The following is a 24,510-nucleotide window of genomic DNA, read 5'->3' on the forward strand; positions in this document are numbered from 1 at the left end:
GAGCATCCTCAGCTGAATTGTAACTGCCTGTTACCCATGGGGCAGAGGTCCTGGGTGAGTTGCTATACCCCTCCAAAAATATAGTAGTTTCAATTGGGGTTAGGTGGAGCCTTGTATCCATTTTGGGGAAGAATCCTGTTCAGCTTCTGAAAGCTTCATGGAGGATTGAATTCCTTCTGGATGGTTTCTCCCATGGTTACCTGAAAGTTGTGTTCCTTCTGGGTTCAGCAAGGTCATATCAGTAGCAATATCAGCTTCATATTCTTATGTAAGAAACTCACCTCCAAGTGAAGATTACTCTATTTCCTCAGCAGGATTAACTTGGGAGGTATTGGGGACTGATGTTAAGGGGTTTTGGCCCAAATATAGATCTTCTGAGAAAAGGTTAAATATCTGCTGCCGGAGTTCTACCGGAAAGATATAATCTCCCCCTTCCACACCCTTGCTGAACCCTAGGACCCATAGAGACAGCTTAAAACGAAGTGTTTTGTCCTTAAAACTTGCTGCCAAGAGCACAATACAAATTTTGCACATATCTGGCGACCAAGCAAATTTGTCTCGTTTTTTACAAGGGCTCTGCTCATGGCAGGTGGTATGGGCTGTACCCACTGGCAAAAACTGAACTGAGCACTTGAGCTGAGGGTCCTGCACAATGGTGGCCCTGTAGTTAAAAAACCAAGTTGTTAGAAACTAATTAGTAAAATTATTTTTAATAAGGGATACTTTTGTAAATCCCTGTATCATTAGCATATTCCATATTACAGGTTAAATTGGTTACTAGTGTGTAGTTGTAATACATTTGATAAAATATGTACGTTAACTTAAACCCTTTGAGGTTTAGGGTAGTTTTGACACCCGTATATGGCTGTATTAATTGAACTATTAGTAGTTTTGCAATGGCTATGTGAAATTTTAATTCTAAAATTGTCATGCCATTCAGACTAATCTTCTATGTACTAATTTGTTTAACTAACCCAAGCTATTATTTTATGTGGCTTAGGTTAATGCTTCTAGTATAATCTACGTTAAGCTAAGCATAGATGATTTCTTAGAGGGTTCTCGCTTAACCTATTCTAAGTCACTTCTTATTCTAGGCTTATTTAAAACCTACGGATATAAAGTACACAAAAAATTACCCTCTTATAATCTGGTATTCTGTTTTATGTAGCCGAGACTACCCTTTTGTCTGATACTCAGCCACGGTGTTTCTAAGCTAACAGCAGGATATTCCCTTAAAAGGGGATTCCTACTTAATCTGGTTAGGCTATTGCCTGTTCTAGGTTTATATCACTTTTAAGGGTACAGGCTACATAAGACCTTGCCAGTATGTTGCCTTACAGATAGGCTACTGAGTCGTAAAAAAACTAGGTTATTATTATTGAGCCTAGAATACTGTTTGTATGTAATCCTAGGCTTATTTGTTCTTTCTTAGCTTAGTACTGTAGCCTAATCCAGATTATTGTAGATCACCTATATAAGTATAGCTAAGTATAGCTTAGTTTACCTAACCACTGAGCTGATTATTGGGCTGGCCCGAGGATCACCTTATTTTACTTAAAACCTGTTGGTCACTTAGCTATATAAAACCAGAAACTTACTAACATGTAACCTTATAGTTAGGCTACTATTTTTGTCTAACTCAAGTTGTTTGTATCCAATCCTAGGTTATTTTGTCTACTATTTAAAACAGCAACCCAATAATGTGTAATCTTATAGCTACGCTATCACTTACCCTAATCTAGGATACTGCCTAATCCTGATTATTTAATTTATCCTTAAAGGTATGGGTTATTTAAAATACAATTGCCTTAGTATGTAGCTTTAAAGCTAGACTACCATCTCATCCAGCACTGGTTACTATTTTCATCTAGACCTAGATTACATGGTCTAGGCTAACAATTTAGTCCAATAATGTGATGTTTAGTAGGTTATCACTAACTTAATATAAGGCGCTGCCTAGTCTTGGATTATTTAGCTCATGGTTAAGTATACAGGCTATATAAAGGGAAAAATTCTGCAGCCTGTTTATCAAATCCTAGGGTCCTTGGTGTAAACTAGGCTGCTGCCTAGGACCATAAAAGGTTATGTCGTAAAAGGTTCTTACGTACCTTAATTTAGGTTACTACCTAATCCAGGTTATTTAAATCACCTTTAGGATATGTAATCCTAGGTTATAGGCGACAGACAACATCTACTATAGTCTAAATTATTCTCACTGAATTTGTTAGGCTACCATCTCAAGTAGGCTACTGCCTAGGCTATTGTAGACATCGTTATCTGAAAGAGTTATCTAAATTAATAATAAATTGTGGAATATGTCTCAAGTTAAAACTTTTAAATAGATTGACCAATTGTTCAAATTTTGTGTTTTTCAAAACTAGCAAACAGAGTTCATGAGAAAACACCGACCATGTGCTTGCAAAACAAAGGCCGGTTTCCAGCTTTCATACACAAATTAAACATCTGTTCCACAGGTGTACACACTTTACGTTGACTACAGGGAGTAATGGCTTCTGGTCTTTTACTGACCCGGTCGTAAACAAGATGGCGGACACGCATGCGCAATAGTCACTTCCACTGCTTGCAGGTTTTTGACATTGGAAAACTGGGTTCAGCTTCACTGAAGATAAGAGAAAATACCCTCTTATCTTTGAGTCCATTATACTCTATCACGTGTCATAGTTTTTCATTATGACACAATACCTGGCTACAAGACCAGGCTAAAAAATATTTCTTTGATATTAGTTTAGTCACCACTTGTACACCATGGAGGGGTAACTCCTTGAGGACAAAACTGCAACTACACTATCAAAAAAGTATTTTTCTAACAGTATATTGATCATATGATGATGTATTCCTTGTACACTTGTCATCATGCAATTAAGAGATGGTGTGTTTAGGTTAAGAATGCATATGCAAATATCCTAAATAGTTTAAATATTTCAAAATCACATGTTTATGTAGCCAAAATCATGGATCTCTAATCATATGCAGTAAACAGAAGAGCAACTATCATACATAGGGCTCATTTCAGATTGCAAGGTAGTGAATGAAAAGTATAGGCATAATGAGAAAGAGGACTTTCCCAAGTGGAGAGTCTTTTTTTATCTGATGAAGCAGAACACCACTTGGTTAATTATCTGTTGAAGCAACTCAAAAGCACTCCTTTAACTTCATATTTCTGAGCATAAAGTATACTTTAAAATAATTTTTATTTTCTTTCCAGCTTCTGTGTGTATGGCCCAGGTCTTTGCATATGGTGAAAGCTACAGTGTCACTTGGTCACAAAATTATTCACGCCATTTTGAAGTATGAGAAGTTTGGTAGTGAAAAATATATGATTGACACAATGCTAGTCTTAACACAGACAGTATCTTCTGTTGAAAAGCAGCTAGTCATGGTATATGACTTACAGCCTGTGATGGATACAAGATGTGATTTTTATGGTGTTTCGCATGGTGCAGCGAGTTGCACTGTTACAAATGTAAAAGTTTTGGCAGTGAGCACAAAAGAAGATTCCTACATTCCTATCATAACCCATAGGTTTAAAACCATTTGGAAATGTTTATATAGTAATATCAAAAAGATATATGTCAGAATTCAAGGTAAATATGATAAAAATAGTTACCAAAAGTGTGTAGTTGTTATAAATCTAGTCCAAAGAAGCTTGCAAGAGCTAGACTGTGATATTAGTTTCCCAAAACTTAATGTAAAGCAAGGTAACAGTTTAAGTATAAACGGATTGTATTACAGTGCTATTGGAGTATGGAAAAATGATGTAAATAATTACATAGCACAAGGTATTTGTAAGAAAAATTTAAGTAGACGTTTGCATTCTATTTTATACGCATATATATTTTTGAAGGATTATAGTGGCCTAGCATTATTTATTAAATGGATGTCTAGTTTAATCACATATGACAGTGTCCAGAACTACATTTCTTCTAGTCATGCTAGTCATTCATCGTCAAAGAAAAGTCTAAAAAATGAAAGGGCATTATCTTCTGAACCAAGACAGTCTTCCTCACTGGGAGTAGAAAATGGTGCGGAAACACCTCATAAGAAACCAAAGAATCCTACAAAACTACACGAAGCCAAAGGTGAAATGAAAAATATTCAGAACAAATCATATCGAAATGTAATCCATGCAGTGCGAATATTGATTGGCAGTTTTGGGCGAATCCTAGCAAGGTTATTTATGAAGCAAGATGTTTTTGTCCCTCTCCCACATAGGCCTCACGACATTACTCCCCTTTGGTTAGATGATACAAGAGCTGAAGGTAAGGGCTGAGTGCTGGACACTTTTAGACCTACTCAGTACTGTAATAGTTAATGTTGTAGGTATTAATAAATTACGGGAATTTTAGAGACTGAGAGAATGTAAAATTTCTTGGAAGCTGAGTGAAGTAAAGTTTATTTCTTGTAAAGAGATGTCCCAAACAGTTTTGAAGGGAATTAATGATTATTCTAAGGGAAGTAAGAACAATTATTAGAGATAGTCATTAATATGTTAGACATTCAAGAAATTATCATTTGTTGGTGTCTGGGAGATTATATTTTAAGTGAGCAGTTTTAATGACAAATATCAATAAAGGAACTACAGTACTACTAAAGAATATTCCTTAATGTTTTGGGACAAAAATCAAACATACAAAAATTAGAATACATTCAGTAATGATTAAATGATAATACATTGGTACAAATAGGCATTTATATTTGTTAAATGAAAGTGGGGTTTTTATTGTTGAAATAGTTGATGCTGAAAGATCCTCATTTTAAAACTTTTGAACTTATTACAGATTCAGGTATGGTGCTTTGTAATGCCAGCTATCTGAAAGGGGCCATTCAAGGAAACCATTGGTCACCTGAAATTGCTGCTCAAGCCCTGTGCTTTTCAGGGAACTGGTATGACTTAGTCGTTTTTGCTCAGGAATTGGGTGATAAGAGGATTTCTTTACTCAGCAGTATTGTTGCTTCCAAGATTGAAACATCAAGGTTAGTTTCTTCGCCAGTAGTCTTGAATAAATAGTACCAAAAACTGGATGAATTTATTTTTTATATACCATTATCAATGACTTTATTTTATTGCTTGTGAAATTTGATTAAGAATAATTATTTTGTTCTTTATCTATCCTGGTCTCATAAATAGTCTGTTGCTTGTTAAGCACCTTAAAAAATACAGGATTTTTTTTACTTTTGTTGGCTTCTTGCTTTATGTTGCCTCTTGTGTTTTGAACTTAAATTTTATGGATATTTGAAATTAGAAAATTTTACAATGATTGTATGGCAATTGTATTATACTGTATAATCTGAATTGTAAATCTTAAACATTTCATAATTACCAGATACAAGTATCCCATGCCCTTGAAAATAGTAGAGTGAGCATTTTAATTTTTTTTATAGCAATATGAAAGAGAATTTCAGTTTACTGTTGATGGGTTTACATGAGACTGTAAAAGAATTTCATAGCTAATCTTGACATATGCTGTTTCCTCAGTATTCAAACAAAGTCATTTTGCTATAATTCTTAATCTGTAACCTGGCAGAGAAGGGAAACCATTGCAAATTGATGAAACTTTTAGTTGGGTACCCCAGTTAGTGCAAAGCACCCCCCTCGATGTGGAACCACCTTGACGTGATGAGGGGGCTCTTGAACTCATGAATTTGTTCCCGGGTTTGAGTCCAAGAGTCTCATATGTTATTTTATATTTATTTGGACTAATTTTGTGGAATTTTCCAGTTTTTGTAAAATTTATTGGACTTGATAAATATGGAAAGATATCACACCTGGGATTGGGTTTATATCTGAAGCTAAATAGTGGGAACTGTGGTAGGACCATCAACTACCCGATAATGTTCAGACCTGAGAGATATCAGATTGATATCTCAAAGGCGGAACTATTCATTAGGGCTGGACCATGGATTCCAGGGGTGTCTGGTTTTGGGGATAGGACTTTTGGCATTCTATCCGGTTTGCCCATGATGTGATTAGGGTGGGGACGATTGTATTCTTGTAATACTCTCAGCCCTAGCAAGCTGGTTTGGTTTACACTTGGGCCACTCTAATCATGTTGTGCCATCTCCCTGTGGGGTTGGGTAGGGGCCAGACATTTGGAAGTTGGTTCTTACTTGTGCCATTGGTGGAAGAATAAACTCCATGAAAGGCTGATGATATCTTTTAAGGTTTTCAGGTTTACTTTTTTTTTCCTTCAATCTTTATAACAATCATTATAAGGATTCGAGTACCCCTTTGGACCCTTTGATGGTAGTGACTCGGCACAATTGACAACTGCTGGAGACTCCTCTGACAACCTTTCCTTAGAAAAATCCAGTACAAAACAAACCCAAAAGCAGTAAATATCGTCTTGACCCAACCTTGATTCACTTCAACTCCCTCTTTGGGATGGAAGTTGGTCAAGGTTTCTAACCTTAGAAACAGATCGGAAAATTTCAACCCTATACTGTAGTTAGAAAACTACCATTAAACAGACATTCAACGACAGAAATGTCGTTTAGGCAGATAAGAGAAAAGATGTGGCTTATAGAAGCCTCAACAAAGAGTCTGTCTATAACAACAATAGATAATACAGGTAGCGTTCGAGTTAAGATAATTCGACTTACGCTAATTCACTTTTACGATGGGGTTAGCAGTTAATATCGATACAACAGTATTTTGAAAATACGTATTTTTAAATTTCGCAGGTGACTGGCGCAGGCAACAATGTACAATTAGGCAACGCACAGTGCACAATACGTTGGCCAGAGGCTGGAATAGGTACATTAATTCAACGAGCTGACCTCACTTACTCTTACTATTTAGGAAGTTAAAACAGGACAGTGTTTGTTTGCGATTTTTGTGCATTTGCAAGTAAACTCTAAAACTCAAATTTGTGTCAGTATGTCTGCCAAAGACCCAAGTGTGTCTCCTGCTGATAGGGCAAAAAAGAAGAGGCAGTCTATCACTCTGGAGCAGAAAATGAAAATCATCAACCAGCATGCCGCTGGAAAGCCCATCATGGTAATCGCACATGACGAGCATCTATCGCAGTCAACAGTATCCACCATCCTTAAAGACGAGAACCAGATAATGAACACTATAAGGGCATCTGCTTCAGTTCATTCGACAGTTATACCAAAGAAGAGGATAGAGCCTTTGGAAGAAATGGAGCAGTTACTGGTCACGTGGATGGAGGGCCAGATACAGAAACGTATGTCACTCAGCCTCTTAACCATTCAGACACAGGCTTGCATGCTTTTCGATGAACTAAAGAAAAAAATATGATGATAATAACCACAACAAAAGTTTTGTAGCAAGTGCTGGATGGTTTCATCGTTTTAAAAACCGTCATAATTTTCATAGTGTGAAAATTAGCAGTGAAGCAGCAAGCGCTGATGCTGAAGGAGCCGCTGAATTTAAGGATGTTTTACATAAAATTGTCATTGATGAAGGGTACTTGCCGGAGCAAATCTTTAATGTCGACGAAACAGGACTGCATTGGAAACGTATGCCTCAACGGTCCTCCATCCATAAAGAAGCAACATTGATGCCTTGGTTTAAGGCATACAAAGATCGACTGACTCTTCTGCTTGGGGGAAATGTGGCTGGATATAAACTTAAGCCAATCATGATTTATCACTCCGAAAATCCAAGGGCATTAAAGAGAATCGAAAAGCATACACTTCCTGTGCATTACCGTCATAATGAGAAAGCATGGATGACTGCAATGCTATTCGAAGACTGGTTTGTACATTGCTTTATTCCAGAAGTGAAAGATTATTGTAGGGAAAACAAAACCATCTTCAAAATTCTGCCGATTCTAGACAAAGCTCCCAGCCACCCTCAGAACATCGGAGATATTAATGAGAACATAAAAATTGTGTTTCTGCCACCAAACACAACTTCTCTCATACAACCCATGGATCAGGGTGCTGTGGCTACGTTCCAGGTGTATTATCTTCGGAACAAGTTTGCTCAGGTTGTTGAAGCTAGGGATAATGAGGAGAATGATCTCAGAACTTTCTGGAAGGAATTCAATGTTCTGAACTCCATTATGAACATTGGAAAGGCATGGAAGGAGGTAAAGAGTGTATGAATGGGGTTTGGAAAAATCTGCTGCAAGTGTATGTGAACTCATTTAAAGGTTTCAATTAGGATGAAGAAGTTGTGGAAATTAATGAAAAGATCTTGACACTTGGGAGAAGTTTAGATTTAGAAAATGATGAGGAAGATATCCAAGATCTTTTAGATGTGCAAGATGTAGAGGTAATGGCAGAAGATTTAATTGCACTTGCAGAAGAGAGAAAAAGAGCAGAAGAGGAAGAAATTGAAGAAGAGCCAGAGTGAAAGTTTACGGCAAAAGCACTGGCAGAGATTTTTGCCTCATTTGAACATGGACTGAAACTTTTAAGTGAAATGGATGGGAACATGGAATGGTTTGCTAAAGTTGAGAGAGCACATCAAGACGCTGTTGCATGTTACCGAGTCATTTATGAAGAACGAAAAAAATGCACTGTGCAACTGACGATGGAATACTTCTTCAGGAGAATGACTCCAGTGGCATCGCCTTCCACCATCCCTACCCCCACCCCTTCCCCGACATTCAAACCACGATCCTCTACATCCCTTAACAACTATTTTCTCGAAACACCTGAACTAACAGAAGAAGAAATACTATCTGAAGAGAAGTGAGTTGATGATCCTACGGCTTTATCATCCTCCTCCTCTTCCGATTTGTGGTTATACGTGGCCATGAACAGCCTGACACCGTTCACATATGCCGACGACGGACCGAATCTTGGTGAATACCCCTTACAGTACAGTCTGATTTTTGTTTTTGTTATTCAGTTTCTTTTTTGTACTGAATTATAATAAGTCAATCTGCATTGAACCAGTGGAATTAGCTGATATTAATAATTACTACTAAACCGTATATGTACAGTGTATAGAGTATACTGTAAGCTAGGCTACTCTTTACGTATATGATACAGTATACCATACTGTATGCTAGGCTAACTCTTGTTAGTGTTATTCAATTTCTCTTTATACTGAATTATCATAAGTCAATCTGCATTGAACCTGCAGAATTTACTGACATTAATAATTACTATATCGTATATGTATAGAGTATACTGTGTAGTGTAAGCTAAGCTACCATATATGTATAGATGGTACGGATTACCGTAGGGTAGGCTAGGCTATATTCGAGATACGATTTTTTCAACAAACGATGGTTTTGTGGAACCTAACCCCATCGTAAGTAGGGCAATACTGTACCTGTATAAATGTAAAAATTAAAAAAACATGGCACTATGAATAGCATTCAGGGTACCATTGGGCTTCCTGAGAACAGTGACGAACCAATTGAAAAGAATATTCTCTTGGACTCTCGTTAAAAAAGATATCCCAGAGTCCAAGATTGTGAGGTATATAATATACCGAGTAAACAAAAAAATAAGAAAACGTTAAAAATCACAAAAATAAATTTTGAGGGTCAGGATCTACCCCAAAAAAAAGTTTTAGGTCAAAACAGAGAAATAAGGCCATATGTCCCAAAGCCACTACAGTGTCAGAACTGTAGTAAATATGGGCATGCGAAAAAATATTGTCGAAATGAACCTGTATGTGTGTATTGTGGATCTGAAGAACATGCCACACAATGGAATTGCAGCAAACTAAAATGTATAAACTGTGGGCAGAATCATCATGCAAGATCCAAGGAATTCATGTATTACATACACAATACGGAATTGAAAATGCTACAAGAAAGAACAGGGATATCTATTAGAGAGGCTAAATTAGAGTTGAAAGTGAGGGGAATTCAAGACCCTGCTAAGTTAAGTATACCTTAGTTTAACCAGACCACTGAGCTGATTAACAGCTCTCCTAGGGCTGGCCCGAAAGATTAGATTTATTTTATGTGGCTAAGAACCAATTGGTTACCTAGCAACGGGACCTACAGCTTATTGTGGAATCCGAACCACATTAGAACGAGAAATGAATTTCTGCCACCAGAAATAAATTCCTCTAATTCTTCACTGGCTGGCCGGAGACTCAAACTCGGGCCTAACAGAGTGCTAGCCCAGAACTCTACCGACTCGTCCAATGAGGAGCTAAAGATCCTGCTAAGAAACTTACATATGCCTCGATAACAAGAACTAATAATGAAACAAAAATACATACAGATAGAAGTAACAAAACTCAGGAAAATCAGTCTCAAGAAGGAAATAATGCTTTACAGAAAAAAACTTAAAAAATGGTAAAGAATCAAGAAACAGGCACAAAGGATATGGTTAACATTTTATCCAACTCATTTGAATTGTTAATGCAAATAGCACAAGATGATGATACTTCTACAGAAGAAACAGAGGAAAGTCGTGATTGAGTGGAAATTAAAGATAAAAAAAGGGCTTTGGAGAGAACACCATCTAAAATGAAGAAACCAATTAGAGCAACATCGGTTAAACCAAAAACAAAAGATATGAAGAAAGAACAAAAACAAACTAAGAATATACCTTTAACTCCTAAAATAATAGTAAAACCTATGGACACAGATATCCAAAACACTGAAGTTGAAGATAACGATGATTATGTCAAGGGAGAAGAGATTACTCCATCACCAATAATTGGTACAAGAGCAAATGATATGAGGAATGTACATGAAAACACGTGGATGTAATGATTGTTTTGTAGAACTGTGCAATAATAACAAAAACATAACAAAAGATGGTTTAACAAACATTACAGTATAAGAAAATTTTATGAAATAGAAAAAAAGAAACCACAGATTTGAAAAAGGTTGCATGTGCATTGAGCACTTAGTATATCATAAAGAAAAACAAATGAATGTCGTGAGTAAATTATTAGAAAAAATCAAAGTTGATAATACAAAAAAAGAAAGCAAAACTCGACTGCTATAATAAAACATTTTCAGTAGCTATGTAATACAATGGAACGTAAATGGTCTACAGACCAGATTACACCTAGGAGAAACACAACAATTACTAAAAGAATATAAACCAATGATATGTTTACAACATGTCAACAAAACAATTATCAACAATACAGTAGGTAAATATACCTTAGCATCAACATCACAAGAAGAAGAAGGAAATTTAGGCACAACCATAATACAGCTAACCCCCTGTATTTGCGTTCTCACAATTCACAGACTCATCTATTCGTGGATTTCTCTATGGAACATATGTACATATTGTTCGCGGAAAATTCACCCATTCGTGGTATTTTTCACTTAGAAATATTCACTAATTACTGTATTTTCATATCATTTTCATGACTAAATACACTTTTTGTGATAAAACTATTAAAGTACTCAGGTATAAGCATTTTTAGAGTTTTTTTGGGGTTTGAACTATAAGAATAAGTAGTTCTAACTGTTTTTAGAGTGGTGTTCAGTAGTCGCAGATTTTAGCTATTCGCAGGGGGGTGTGGTACACATCCCCCACGAATACGGGGCGTTTACTGTACTGTATGTACATAACAAAGTAGTTTATGACAAAGTACCTGTAAACATCGCTGACTTGCAAATATCAGGTATTAAAATTCAAATAAAAAATGTTAATTATTTAATTTATAATTTATACAACCAACCTAATCAAAATTATGACATTGACAAACTTAAAAAATTACTTAATAATGCCAAGGAACGTACATTAATAGTAGGTGATTTTAATGCTCACAACCCGATGTGGGACTGTAATTGTACAGACTCAAATAGAGCAGGAGTAAAATAGAAGAATTCATAAATTCATATGACATGTGCTGAATAAATGATAATGAAATCAGCACATATTTTTCTAAAACACATGGAACATTTTCCTCAATCAACTTAACTCTGTGAACAACAAACATAGTTGACAGATTGAATTGGAATACAGTTGACGACTTGCATACAAGTGATCATTTCCCAATATTAACTCCATTTTTACAAAATAATCCCACCAAACATGTCCCTCAATATAACATTTATAAAGCAGATTGGGAGCGATGTGAATTCCACACTAGGAATATCCCACCATTTGAATATTCAGAAGACCATAATGGAACTAATAAATTTCTTGTTGATTTCATTACAAATGCTGCTGATAAAGCAATACCAAAATCAAAATCTAATCTAACAAAACACAAAGTCCCATGGTGGTCTGAAAGACTAACAGAATTCATAAAAATAAAATACCAGATTGGAAGACAATTAGATAATTCGAATAGAAAGTTCAGTAACATAAATAAAAGATTACTGATATTAGAAGAAAATTTACAAAAACTGTCTATATTATTATTAAAAATTGATACATTAAAACCTCTATAAAACAAACATCTGCAAAATTTAAAAGAGAAGTAATTCAAGGAAGAATCATTTCATGGAGGAAATATGTATCAGAGCTCTCTAATAATACTCCCATACAAAAAATATTGGAAAAATCAGGAATATAGATGGCACCCATGTTCAACCACCTAGCCATGCCATGATAAAAGATGGGAAAAGAATACTTGATCCAAAAGAAATTAGTAATATAATAGGAGAAAATTTAGCAAAAGTAAGTAGTGACAAAAATTTAGATGAGCATTTCCACACAAAGAAAAATAATATAGAAGTAACAACAATAAATTTTGAAACAATAGAAGAAATAAATTATAATAGAAAATTTAATATGGAAGAGTTGGAATTTGCTCTGTTGAACAGCAATAAATCTGCCTCTGGAGGTGACAATATTTGTTTTGAAATAATGTGCCATTTAGCACCTTTGGCAAAGTCGTACTTATTAGAATTTTATAACCTTATGGCTTCAAAATTTATTTCCTGATGAATGGCGTAAAGCTATAATTATTCATAACCCCAAACCTGGAAAAGTTCCCAGTAATATAAAGAATTACATATCAATTTCTTTAACAACTTCTTTATGCAAATTACTAGAGAAAATGGTATATGCTCAACTAGCATGGCACATTTGAGAAAATAAAATTTTGACTCCCACTCAGTTTGAGTCATATTATAACAGATCTACTTTGGATTCTCTGTCTAACTTGGAAGATCACATACAAAGAGGACTTGAACGAAAACAAATTACTATAGCCGTCTTTTTTGACATTGAAAAGGCATATGCTACTACACGGAGATATGCAATATTAAAAAGTTACATAAAAACAACATCTGTAGACATTTACCTAGGTTTATCCAAAACTTTCTGACAAATTGCACTTTTCAAGTGAAAATTGATGATGTATTATCAAGCACATTTCAACTTGAAAATGGTGTTCCACAAGGAAGCGTCCTTAGTGGCACACTGTTTACTTTAGCAATAAATTACTGTATGTCAGTACAGTAATAATCTACCTATCAGAATTAAAAGTAACTTGTATGTGGATGATTTTGCCACATATTATTGAGCATCTTGCATAAAACATGCGAATCATTAATAAAACTGTAATAAAAATAGATGAATGGGCCTCATCTGTAGGCTTCAAATTTTCTATACAAAAAACTCAAGAAGTAATGTTTTATCAAAATAAAAAGTGGGAAAAAGGTGATGAAATAGATTTAAAAATCTGAAATCATTCCATACCAATTGACCAAAAAGCAAAATTTTTGGGATTAGTATTTGATACTCACTTGAACTGGAAAGCCCACATAACATACATGAAATCAGAATGTAAAAGAACATTAAACCTAATTAAAAAGCTATCAAACTCTACTTGGGGAGCTGATAGGCATACCCTTGCTGTACTGTATAAAGCAACAGTGCTGTCTATCATTGATTATGGAAGTGAAATATATGGATTGGCATCAGATGCAACGCTGAAAACGTTAGACCCAGTTCATAATGAAGGCCTTAGAATATGTTCAGGAGCTTTTCGATCATCACCAACGTCTTCTTTCGAGTTGAATGTGGTGAACTACCTCTCTCTCTCTCTCTCTCTCCATGGAGAGCTAGTAACAATGAAGAGTGCTCTGAGAATTCAGACAAATGATTCTCCAACCAAAAAATTATTTGGAGTAAGAGATGTGTTTATAAACAATCACCTACCTCCTTTCCCAATTAGAGCTAGAAGATTGTTTTAGTTGTTAAATATAAATATACAATTACCTTTACCTTTAATATTAAAATTACCTCCTCCATGGACAATGAATAAAATGAGAATTTGTAAACACTTAGAATATCAAAAAGTTATTTATATACCCCAGAACACCATAGACAACATACAATATAACATATAATCCGAAAAGGTCCACATTACGCAATATACACCAACGAATCTTAGTTACAATAAGGAGTGGGATGTGCCGCAGTATCCCCAGACAAAACGTATCAGTTCTCTCTACCAGATAATGCCTCAGTATTTACAGCTGAGTTATGTGCAATAGCAACAGCCATAAAAATAATTAAAGAAGCCTCATGTAATAATTTTTTGATTTATAGCAACTCCAGAAGTGCTATAGAAGCCATTCAAAGCTATAATAAAAAAAATAATATTGTACAACAAATTAAGTTTTCACACTATAAATTGTATACTAATGGAAAAAATATTGAAATATTTTAGATCTCTGCCCATCCTTTTCTCATTTTCTTGAGACCTATTACGTGATTTTGACCTTTTGCAATGATATTTAGGATTGCTCTTACACACTTTAGCAAAATGGTTAAATTTTCCACAAACACTACACTTTTGCTGATAGGCAGGGCATTTCCTTATGGGATGACTTGTCCCACAAAATTTACAAGAAGCTATGGGCCTATCACGCATATTCACTGTTCTTGAACAAAACTCTTAGTGCTTTGCATAGTTGCCTGGAACCTCTGAGCAGAACATACTGCATCCGGAAGCTTCAAATCATTCCCTTTCTTGATTAAATTTTTTCTCTCTTCTGGCCAAAGAATACCTTTTATCATCTGGAATATGATTTGTTCATCTCTTGTAGTATTATCTGGGAACTTACACATACTGGCTTTAGTTTTGATTCTGCATATAAAATCATCAACTGGTTCTCCTTTCTGTGTTATCACTGACAGTTCAAGTCTCATAACCCATTTATTCAGTGTTCCAATCATGCGCTCTTTGAATTTGTTAAACACAAGATCAGGTTTCTTCCTATCTTTATTTGACAAGTTCCAACTTTTAAATAATTCATGGCCCTTGTGACCAGCAGAAAGCAGAATATAGTGATATTTCTTTTTGTCACTGATATTATTAATGGCAAAATAGCTATGCATGAAATCAAACCACTCTTCATATGCATCATTCTGATCAGCTGCTTCCCAATTCAACAGAGGCAGTGGAACGGATGATTTGTCTGACATCTTGAATTAGGTTAGGCTAGGTTTTACTGCATACTGTATCATTAGCCTACAGAAGTAGAAAGTATGGGCTAGGCCAAGTATAGTGAAGGCTAATATGCATATAACATCAGACTGGCAGTAGGCTATGTCACAATCTAGCTCCTAGGAGTGAATAGCAGTAGCTTAAGATAACCAAAAATAGACTAGGCTAACTCACATGGAAGGCTAGGCTACTGTGGATCGAAATCCTGTGGCTGACCTCTGTCAGATTTTCTGACTAGGCTAACACAATCAAATCAAATCATAATATATCCTTCTGGCATAACTATGCAATTTACCATGCTCTCTTGGTACACTACCATCATCAGTTGCCTTTACACAGTACAGTACTGGAATAGACTGGTTGCAGGAGTGACATTGGCTCTTCTATAATCTCAGACCACGTCTTATCTCTTCCCCGTCAAGCATTGCAACAAATTTCTCAGTAACTAATACATACAGATCCTAAGCTGCAGTCCTTGGAGACGTATTCTTTCACTTTTTCACTGCCACCTTATCTTGGGGTTTTCATTCTATAATGTATATACTGTATGAAGGCGTGAGAGATAAGACTCATGGTGCTTAGAACATTGTTGATTCTTCTTCTGGGTAGCATGTACAGTGAACCCCCCATATTCGCAGGGGATGCGTCCCACACCCCCCCGCGAATAGGTCAAATCTGCGAATGCTTAAAACCCCTCTAAAAACACTTAGAACTGCCCATTTTGATAGCTTAAACCAAGAAAAACCCTGTAAAAATGCTTATACCTGAGTATTTTAATAGTTTTATCACGAAAATGCATTTCATGAAAATTATATGAAAATACAGTAATTAGTGAATATTTCTCAGTGAAAAATACCGCGAATGGGCGAATTTTCTGCGAATGATGGCTAGATATGTTCCACAGAGAAACCCGCGAATGCGTGAGTCCGCGAACCATGAGAATGCGAATACGGGGGGTTTACTGTATATACAAACAGTAACAGGGCTAGCATACAGAAATAATAGACACAACTAGCATACAATTATATGACACACCAGAAGCTGGATGCCATCTTGTCTGACAGCACCAAGTTTGAGCGCCTCTCCAAAAACCCCACTGAAGAAATCAAGAAAGAAGCCCATGACATCATCAGCAGTGTCAATGCAGCTTCTAATGTAGTACGCCTCCCACCCATCAATGGAGACTACAACCTTGGTTACCTGTATGGCAATGTAAAGACACACAAGATGGGAAATCCCCTCTGCCCCATCATCAGCCAGACACCTGTCCCCACATATGGACTAGCCAAGTGCCTAAACCAAATTTTGACACCCTACATTCCGAGCCATTACAGCCTGCACTCTTCAACGGAGTTCCTTGAAGAAATCTCCCTGGAGACGCACTATCACCTCCTTTGATGTAGAATCCCTATTCACGAACGTTCCTGTCGACGAGACCATTGATATTATCATGGACCGCATCTACAGGGACTCCTCTACACCCAAGCTGAACAGCCCACAAGTATCTGTATGGGCTCTCCTCAAGATATGTACAAAGAAGGCCCCTTTCTCCACCCATAAGGCCAGATGTTCTGACAGGAGGATGGTGTCGCAATGGGCTCCCCCCTCGGTGTCCTGTTCATGAACTTCTACATGGGCATGGCAGAGGAGAGAGTCTTCTCCCATATAAGAAGACCATATAAATACGCGAGATACATCTATGACATTTTTGTACAAGCAGATGATGAGGATGGGGTTGAAGCTGTTCAGCGCATGTTCCAGCAGTGCAGTTCACTGAATTATACCATCGAATTTAGCAACAATGGCCAGCTCCCCTTCCTCAATGTCCCTGTCTCCAAGACCGACGACGGCCTAAGAACTTTAGTCTACATTCTTAAGAGTCTACTATTCAAATAATAATAATAATAATAATAATAATAATAATAATAATAATAACAATAATAATAATAATAATAATAATAATAATAATAATAATAATAATAATAATAATTCACACAGAGTCCTTTGTGCTGCTGAAGGTGCAAGCATCTCTTTCTTTAGGTTATTCATCTTGTGAAAACATTGATCCATTATCCTAAATGTCATAGTTTCATGATCAAAATGCTAGGTAAGCCACAATATATCAACTTCACCTTGTCATACACTGTATGTCAGTCTCATTCATATGCTCTAGAGTCTTCCAGCAACGGACAGAATAGCTGAAGGGTCTGTCTGGTGTTTTATTATGTATGATCATCCATGAAATTTTAAACATTTTATCAATATACAGTATACTAAACTAGTTTTACATAGGATTGCTCACATTCTGACCTCAGATTGACTTAAGTGTTATTTTTTCAATGAATAGTAGTCGGTCCTTTCAGTTTTACCCTACCTAAAGACGTTCGCACTGATGTTTGGTTTTATTCTATATTTCACATCTTAAGTGTAGCTTGATCAAGTTAGCACTGACAAAAATGACATTTTTAAAGTCTTGGTTTGTGTACTATGAAGAAATGAAAATCTTAAAAACTTAACTAATATTTGTGTGTTTTTTTTTTATCTTTTCAGAGTTACCTTACCACCCAGCCTTTCTCCAGAGGCAATCATCAAAGAACTAATGCTGGAATTGTGGTGCACAAGAGAGCTTGATGTTTCATTATTCCAGTGTCATCAGGACCTAATGAAGGTGGCAGCAATTGCACAAATAGAAATTTTGCCTGATATCCTAGCAACTTGCTTGTTGAATATAAGAAACATGATGCAAGAACTACCTTTGATTGTCCCAGATGAAATATATTTGCCTGCCCCTCCTGTTTTTTGCCCACAACTTTTACCAAATGAAAATTCGAAGGAAGGAAATGGGGACTTTGGAAAGTAAGGCATTTTCCTTCTTGTTTGATTCCTTAGGCAGACCCCTTGTACAACTACTTGTAACTTTCTTCTTATATATATTTTGTGATTGTTACAGATTTCAAAAATATTGAATGTAGTTTCAGGAATTGTGGAGCAGAGTTCATCTTTTTAAACATTTTTCATAAATTTTAGTTGTCCGGAGGAAGAAAAACTCAGAAATGTTGTACCCAATACATAGAATTATTTTGCAGAAATATGTAATTTTTTTTACAGTGCTGCAAAAAGTAAGCTCAGTATCAACGGCATCACTACTGTGGTTATTATTTGCTATGTCTGTTCATTATCAGTATTGAATCCTCAGTAGGATACCTGGTACAACTTCAGCTATGCACAAATCAATAGTTCTACTCAAATGTGGCTTCATATTCCAAAGATTAAATATATAACTAACTTATTAGTCCACTGTTAACCTCTGTTGGTAAGGTGGGAACCTCATTCAGTTTACATTGGGAGAGATTGTGAGCAGTTGCAACAGTAGTTGCATCATATACACACCCTACTATTTTATTTCCAAGAAAGCAATCATGCAAATATTTTTTTGAGCTATTGCTGTAATTTTGCCTTGATTCTGAAAAAAACTGATAAAGAAGTCCACTGTGTAAACTTTGAAAAAAAAGCAGCAGAGTTAATTTTTAAATCTCTGGCCATATATGATTGGGCTGAAGAAAGAAAAGATAACTAAACAGAAAAAGTTGAGTTAAAAATATGTACTGTAATAGACATTGTATAAAAACTATATTCTAAAAATTGAGTTTTAGAATACTGAACTTCTGTTATTACCTAGAATAAACCATGTATAAAAACTATATTCTAAAAATTGAGTTTTAGAATATTGAACTTCTGTTATTACCTAGAATAAACCATGTACTTTTACTAATGCCATTATACCTCATCAAAGGTGGTCTAGTGACAGTTTAATTTCTGTTTATAATAAGTTTCTTGTTTCCCCAGCCAAAATTGTTCATAGTGGTGATCTTTTGTTTGGAAAGGATGCACTTTGTGGGAATGGGAATTCCTTTCTGCAGAAATAGGGCAACACTGTACTGTTTATGATTTTAATCATAAAATCTTTGGGGTAAGGTTGACAGAATACCAAGTGTTACCCATTGTTTGTGCAAGTTGTACAGATATGAAAAATGCTTTTGGATAAAATACACCTCAATTACAAGGATGTATTTTACAGTAGATGAAAGAAAAATAAAAACATCATTACCCAGGGTATACACTGGTCTTGTGTCTTATTTATTATGTGCTAAATGATATAAACAGATAACACATTCTACTATTATGAAGTAAAAATATGGGGCAGTAAATGAAAGGACTTCAAAAAATCAATTAAAATAAAGATAATAAATTGTTCAATCCACATCTGATCAGCTGGTTTAGCCATATGATTTTTATGGAAATTGTGAATTGATGAAATATATTTCATATAACTTCTAACTCATATACGCTTATAGCTTTGCAGTGCTGTATACACCAGTTACTGTACTTCTTTTGGATTGTTGCAGTAGTAGCCAATTTGATACTGTTCATAGTCAGTTTGGTACAGTTAAAGCTATTCATCAGTAGGCTAGGCTAGTTTGTTATGCTCATCATACAAATAAAAACTTGAATTAGTTTTTTGTGTTTTAACAAATATTAGAAGTTATTTATACATGATAAAAATGGTACATTTGAGTTTATTTTTCATTCACAGTGAAAAGCTTAACTCGAGAAGAGAGCGAGCCTATTTCTTGTATTTCTGATCCTAATTTATTAAGTAGTACAATAGATTTAAATTGCTTTATCTTAATTGATTGAGTAGTGCAATAGATTTTAACTGCTTTTAATGTTATAAAACATGTTTTCAATTGAAATTACTGTTTTAATACATCACTTTTACCCCAGTTCATGAAATTGTTCTGGTTTTGTAGGCTAATTGCACATCCAGTTTGTTGAAACAGGCATGATTTGGTGACTCATTTTATGGATTGGTGTTATTACTGCAGTTCTGATATCATTACTGTAACAGGCTATCATGTTATGCTGTTACTGCAGTCATAAAACCTATTATTTTTTACTCCCACAAGCATGCTAAGTTGGTATCTCCTTGTCTGCCTCCTGAGAATATGACCCCTACTATCCTGTTTTTTTTAGGGTTCCAATACTTCTAATTATCCTTGCTGTGGCTAGCAGTACACTTTTCTGGGGCAAGCCTGGTTCAAGGTTTGTGCACCCAATCATCTCCAGGCAATCTCCTAAGGTCCGTTGGGATTACTCCTAGCACTCTTAGGTACTAACTTCACTTCAGCCTGCTACAGTCTCCTTGTTTCAAATTTTAGGTCTTGGTACTTCTGTATCTCTTCTCCTGTCCTTAAATCATGTGTCCCATGGTTTGGTTACATCTATCAGAGATACTTTCAGGCATCCTTAGATACCAGGATTATGTGTAATCTTTAAGCCTTGTATCACATGGTTACTCCTTACATCCAAGTCCAAGAACACCTTGCTGTTTTAGTTTTCCAGCACATTTTTGACTCTGGTTATATCACTTGTCTTCACATTGTAAGCTGTTTTCTCTGCAGATCTTTCAGTGCAAGGCCTTGATAGCTTTGTCTTGCCTTCTCTTGTATTCATTGTGAGCTAAAGCTTTTCCTTCACTTTAGATGTGGTTTGTACTGCACTCAGTGTGCATTTGTGGCACATTTAATGATGTTGATATTTGGCCACCTAGTTTATTTTGTACATGTATTCATGTACACAGTGCTTGTTCTCTTGCTGCTATCAACATGCCGTCAGTCTCTTTCTTGAGCTCTCTCTTAGTCAGGTGCCATCTCCAGCTACATCACAAGTCTGCCTCTGGTAATGGCCATGTATTTCTAGTTCTTTTTTCTTTAGTTGGTGATCCTTTCCTTGCACTTTTCAGGCTCTTTGTTGATAGAGATGAGTTTTATTTTCCAAGCTGTTATCAACCACTTACAATCCTCTACACTGTGCGTTCCTTTTCTTCCATTACTTCTTTGTAAGTGGAGCCTTGTCACACTTGGTGTTGGATGTAGAGCTTTACTGATGGTCACCAGGTTCCTTGTTTTTCTGCCCATGTTTTCTAGGTCTTCATTTGTCTAGCATACAAGTCCTCTATTGTATGTATTTTACTACTGGCACAGCCCATGTATTGATTGTCTTCACAATTTTTCCACCATTGACCTTGAATGCAAAGGCTCTTTTCTCCTTTAAGACCTTTCATAGGAACATTAAGAAGCCATTTTGTAGTGTGTCTCATATGCTACCAAATTACTAGTGGAGGGAGTTGCTTGTGTATTTATTGTGACTAACACCTGTTGTTTATACAGGTAGAGATAGTTGGCAATACTATTTGACCTTCACTGAAACTCACAGTTCTATAAAATTCTTGAATCAACCATTTCATTGAGCAGGTAGATGATCAGCTAGGTAATACGTAATAGTGCCCTTCTCATATTACACATAAGTATGGAGTACCAGTGTCAGCTTGTTCCAATATCTAGTAAGGTATCTGTCTCTGAGTGAATAACTTTGGTTTAAATATTGTACAAAGTACTTATATGAAACTGATAACTGAGTAGCTCAGGAGTCAAGTGACTTCCTCTTATTTAGGTGTTTGACTGAAGTGTTTTAGAGATTTTTATGAAACTTAGTAATATTTAAATTTTTGTCCTAGTAATATTTAATTCATATAAGTAATTTAACAAGTAATTATATAACTGTAGGTTTTCAACCACAGCAGCCCAAAAATTCAAAATTCACAGTAGTGCTTCAATTGTTTTCTGTAGGTGACGAGACCCTGCCCACTTTCAGGGAAGAAGAGGAACAATATAGCAAAGAGCTCAGTTTGTTTTCTGCTGGCTCTCATTATACTTTGTGTGTTCTCTGCAGCTTTTATTCTTTGCATTTTGGAAGTATTTTCAAGGAATTGGTGAAATATTCGAATTATGTTGTGGCCTTCAGTGATTAGTTGCTTCGCTGGCTATTTAGTTAACGTTATTCTAGCTTTTTCTCATAATGTCAGACTCTAGTTTTTCAAGCATTCGTTTTAGCAATGAGGGGTGCAAGACTAGATTAACAAAATCCTCTTACGACTCATTCCAAGTGTGTGTTAACTGTAGAGGGCAAGAATTTAGTAAGGAGAATACTTGCAGTGAATGTCAGGACTGGGATGATAAAGATGGAAAGTGTTAAAATCTCATTTAGTTAAGCTTGAGAGAGAGAAAAAGAGAAAGGCGGCCTCTAGAGCCGGAAATAGGGCTACTCTAGAATCTGCTCCTTTGACAAGGCCAGTAGAGGATAGTACTGTCCCTTCATCACAAGTTCTTGCTATTTCTCCTATCCCTAGCCCTCCTACTACTTTACCATGTACTCCTGTTCCTGGTTCTCAGGCTACCAGTCCCGACCCCATTGCCAGCCTTGAATCAAGGTTCAATGTGAAAATTAATTTAGTTGTCAGTGCAGTGGCTGAATTACAGGCATCCCTAAAAGTGCTTTCAGAAACAGTGTCTTCTAACATGCGTAGTGACAGCGTAGTGGAGGAGGTGGCTACTTGTCCCACTGGTGCGCTCAGACGAAGTTCCCTGTCTCGCTCCCCTGAACCTGGGAGAAGACATACCGGAGGTCCAGGGGAGGCCAGTGGGGTTTGCTCATGGGTAGTCGCCCCCTCAGTCAAGCCTGTTGCCCAATCCCAGGTGTCGACAGAGGACCATTGGAAAGGTGTCAGAGTGAGTGCACATCTCCTCACGTCAGATTCAGAAGGTTCCAGCCTTGACAAGAGGCACAAGTGGCACTTCCTTGCTTTGTCTCGTCCTCTCAAGAGGTGCTCTGATGGTGCAGATAGCTCCCCTCTTCCAGTCAAGAGGTACAGAGAGGCCAGTCATAGCCCTCAACCCTCCTGCAGCTTCACTGAGCCTCCTTCTGCCTCTACTTTGGCTTGTCCCCTGTGTCGGGTTGGGACAGCCCTGAGCTGTTTCCACCATATGCGGAATGCCCATTTTTGGCCCTCAAGCGCCCGAAAGACCCGCTCAGACAGCAATTGCCTTTAGTTAAGCACCTCTCAGCCTCCGAGCACCTGTCTCCACCAGAGCCCTCAGCACTCGCCTCCGAGCACCCATCTCCACCAGAGCCCTCAGCACCCGCCTCCAAGCATCAGTCTCTGGCTCCCAAGCTTGTAACACCAGCTCTTGCTCACCTGGCAGCTGCTATCTTGCTCTGGGCGCCACCTTTACCCCTTAAGCTGTCAGCCATTATGAGTTTTTTTTTTACAGAAAGCCCCCACTGCTCCCAAAGCCTCCCAGGATGTGTTTCTGTCTCCGGTTTCTTCAGATGAAGAGGTTCTTGGTCAAGCACCCTCTCCTCCTTTGGCTTATGCTTCCCTGCTTAGGTATCCTCTGGCCAGCTTTCCCCAACCTCGACCTTCCTTATGAGGAACCAGTCAGATGACAGAGCTCGGCTTCCGTGGTTGAAAACCTATAGCTATATAATTACTTGGTAGGTATATATGAAATTTAATTTTATTATGAAAATAACATATTTTTGTCTCTGCAGGAATGAAGTCTCTTCACGGAAAATCTTGGCCAGATGGGTGCGCCTTTTTGCAGTTGTGATAAGCTCTTCTGGCATTGCACAACATTTAATCAGTGACTGGTGTGGTCTTTTTGATTGTGACCATGACCAGGTAAGTAACATTGTATTACTGTAGTTTGTTTTTGTCTGTTGGTTCTAGCTGATATACTCCATGCACATTCATCATTAAAGGTTTTACATTAATGTATTTTATATGTATTTGTTAAATATGGATTTCTATTTGTATTTTGGTTATAAATAATTTTTATTGGCTAAAAAAATTGTTTGAAAATATAGTTCCATAATTGGTCGTTTAAAAAACTTGCTCCATTATCTCTCCCAGAAGTCAGATGTTTACTTACAAGAGATAAGTAAACTATCTGACACACTTATGGCAAGGAAGGGGTTAGTTCCACAAGGACCAGAATGGACCAGTATATTTCAGTCATGGCAAGAATTATTATACCATCTTTGGTTGTTGCACTGCCGTGATAAATTGTCTTTGCAACTTAGAAAATTTTCTGAATTCATTCCATTTCTTTCAAAGGTAAGAATTGTAGTGCTGTTGCCTATGTACATAAGGTATATTGCTGTGGTTCAGTAATGTGAAAGAATAGTTTTGTTGTTATTGGACATTTCATGTTTGTTGATAAAACTTTCTTTGCCTGAACAGGTTGCCCTTAGATGTAAACAACTTAAAAATT

The 24,510-nt window shown here is 36.5% G+C and overlaps 1 protein-coding gene across 11 annotated transcripts in view; it reads left to right on the forward strand.

Moving 5' to 3' along the window:
• LOC136843814 (ciliogenesis and planar polarity effector 1-like) overlaps positions 1 to 24,510 on the forward strand; it is a 105,686-nt gene that overhangs the window by 50,724 nt on the left and 30,452 nt on the right. For all 11 annotated transcript variants that reach the window (XM_067112580.1, XM_067112587.1, XM_067112589.1 and 8 more), the window contains exons 14-18: positions 3,227 to 4,280; positions 4,800 to 4,995; positions 17,888 to 18,193; positions 23,789 to 23,918; positions 24,150 to 24,353. In XM_067112580.1, the coding sequence (XP_066968681.1) occupies positions 3,227 to 4,280; positions 4,800 to 4,995; positions 17,888 to 18,193; positions 23,789 to 23,918; positions 24,150 to 24,353 (1,890 nt within the window). The remainder of the gene's footprint in view (positions 1 to 3,226; positions 4,281 to 4,799; positions 4,996 to 17,887; positions 18,194 to 23,788; positions 23,919 to 24,149; positions 24,354 to 24,510) is intronic.

The sequence above is a fragment of the Macrobrachium rosenbergii genome, chromosome 12, assembly GCF_040412425.1.
Source record: "Macrobrachium rosenbergii isolate ZJJX-2024 chromosome 12, ASM4041242v1, whole genome shotgun sequence".
NCBI lineage: Eukaryota > Metazoa > Arthropoda > Malacostraca > Decapoda > Palaemonidae > Macrobrachium > Macrobrachium rosenbergii.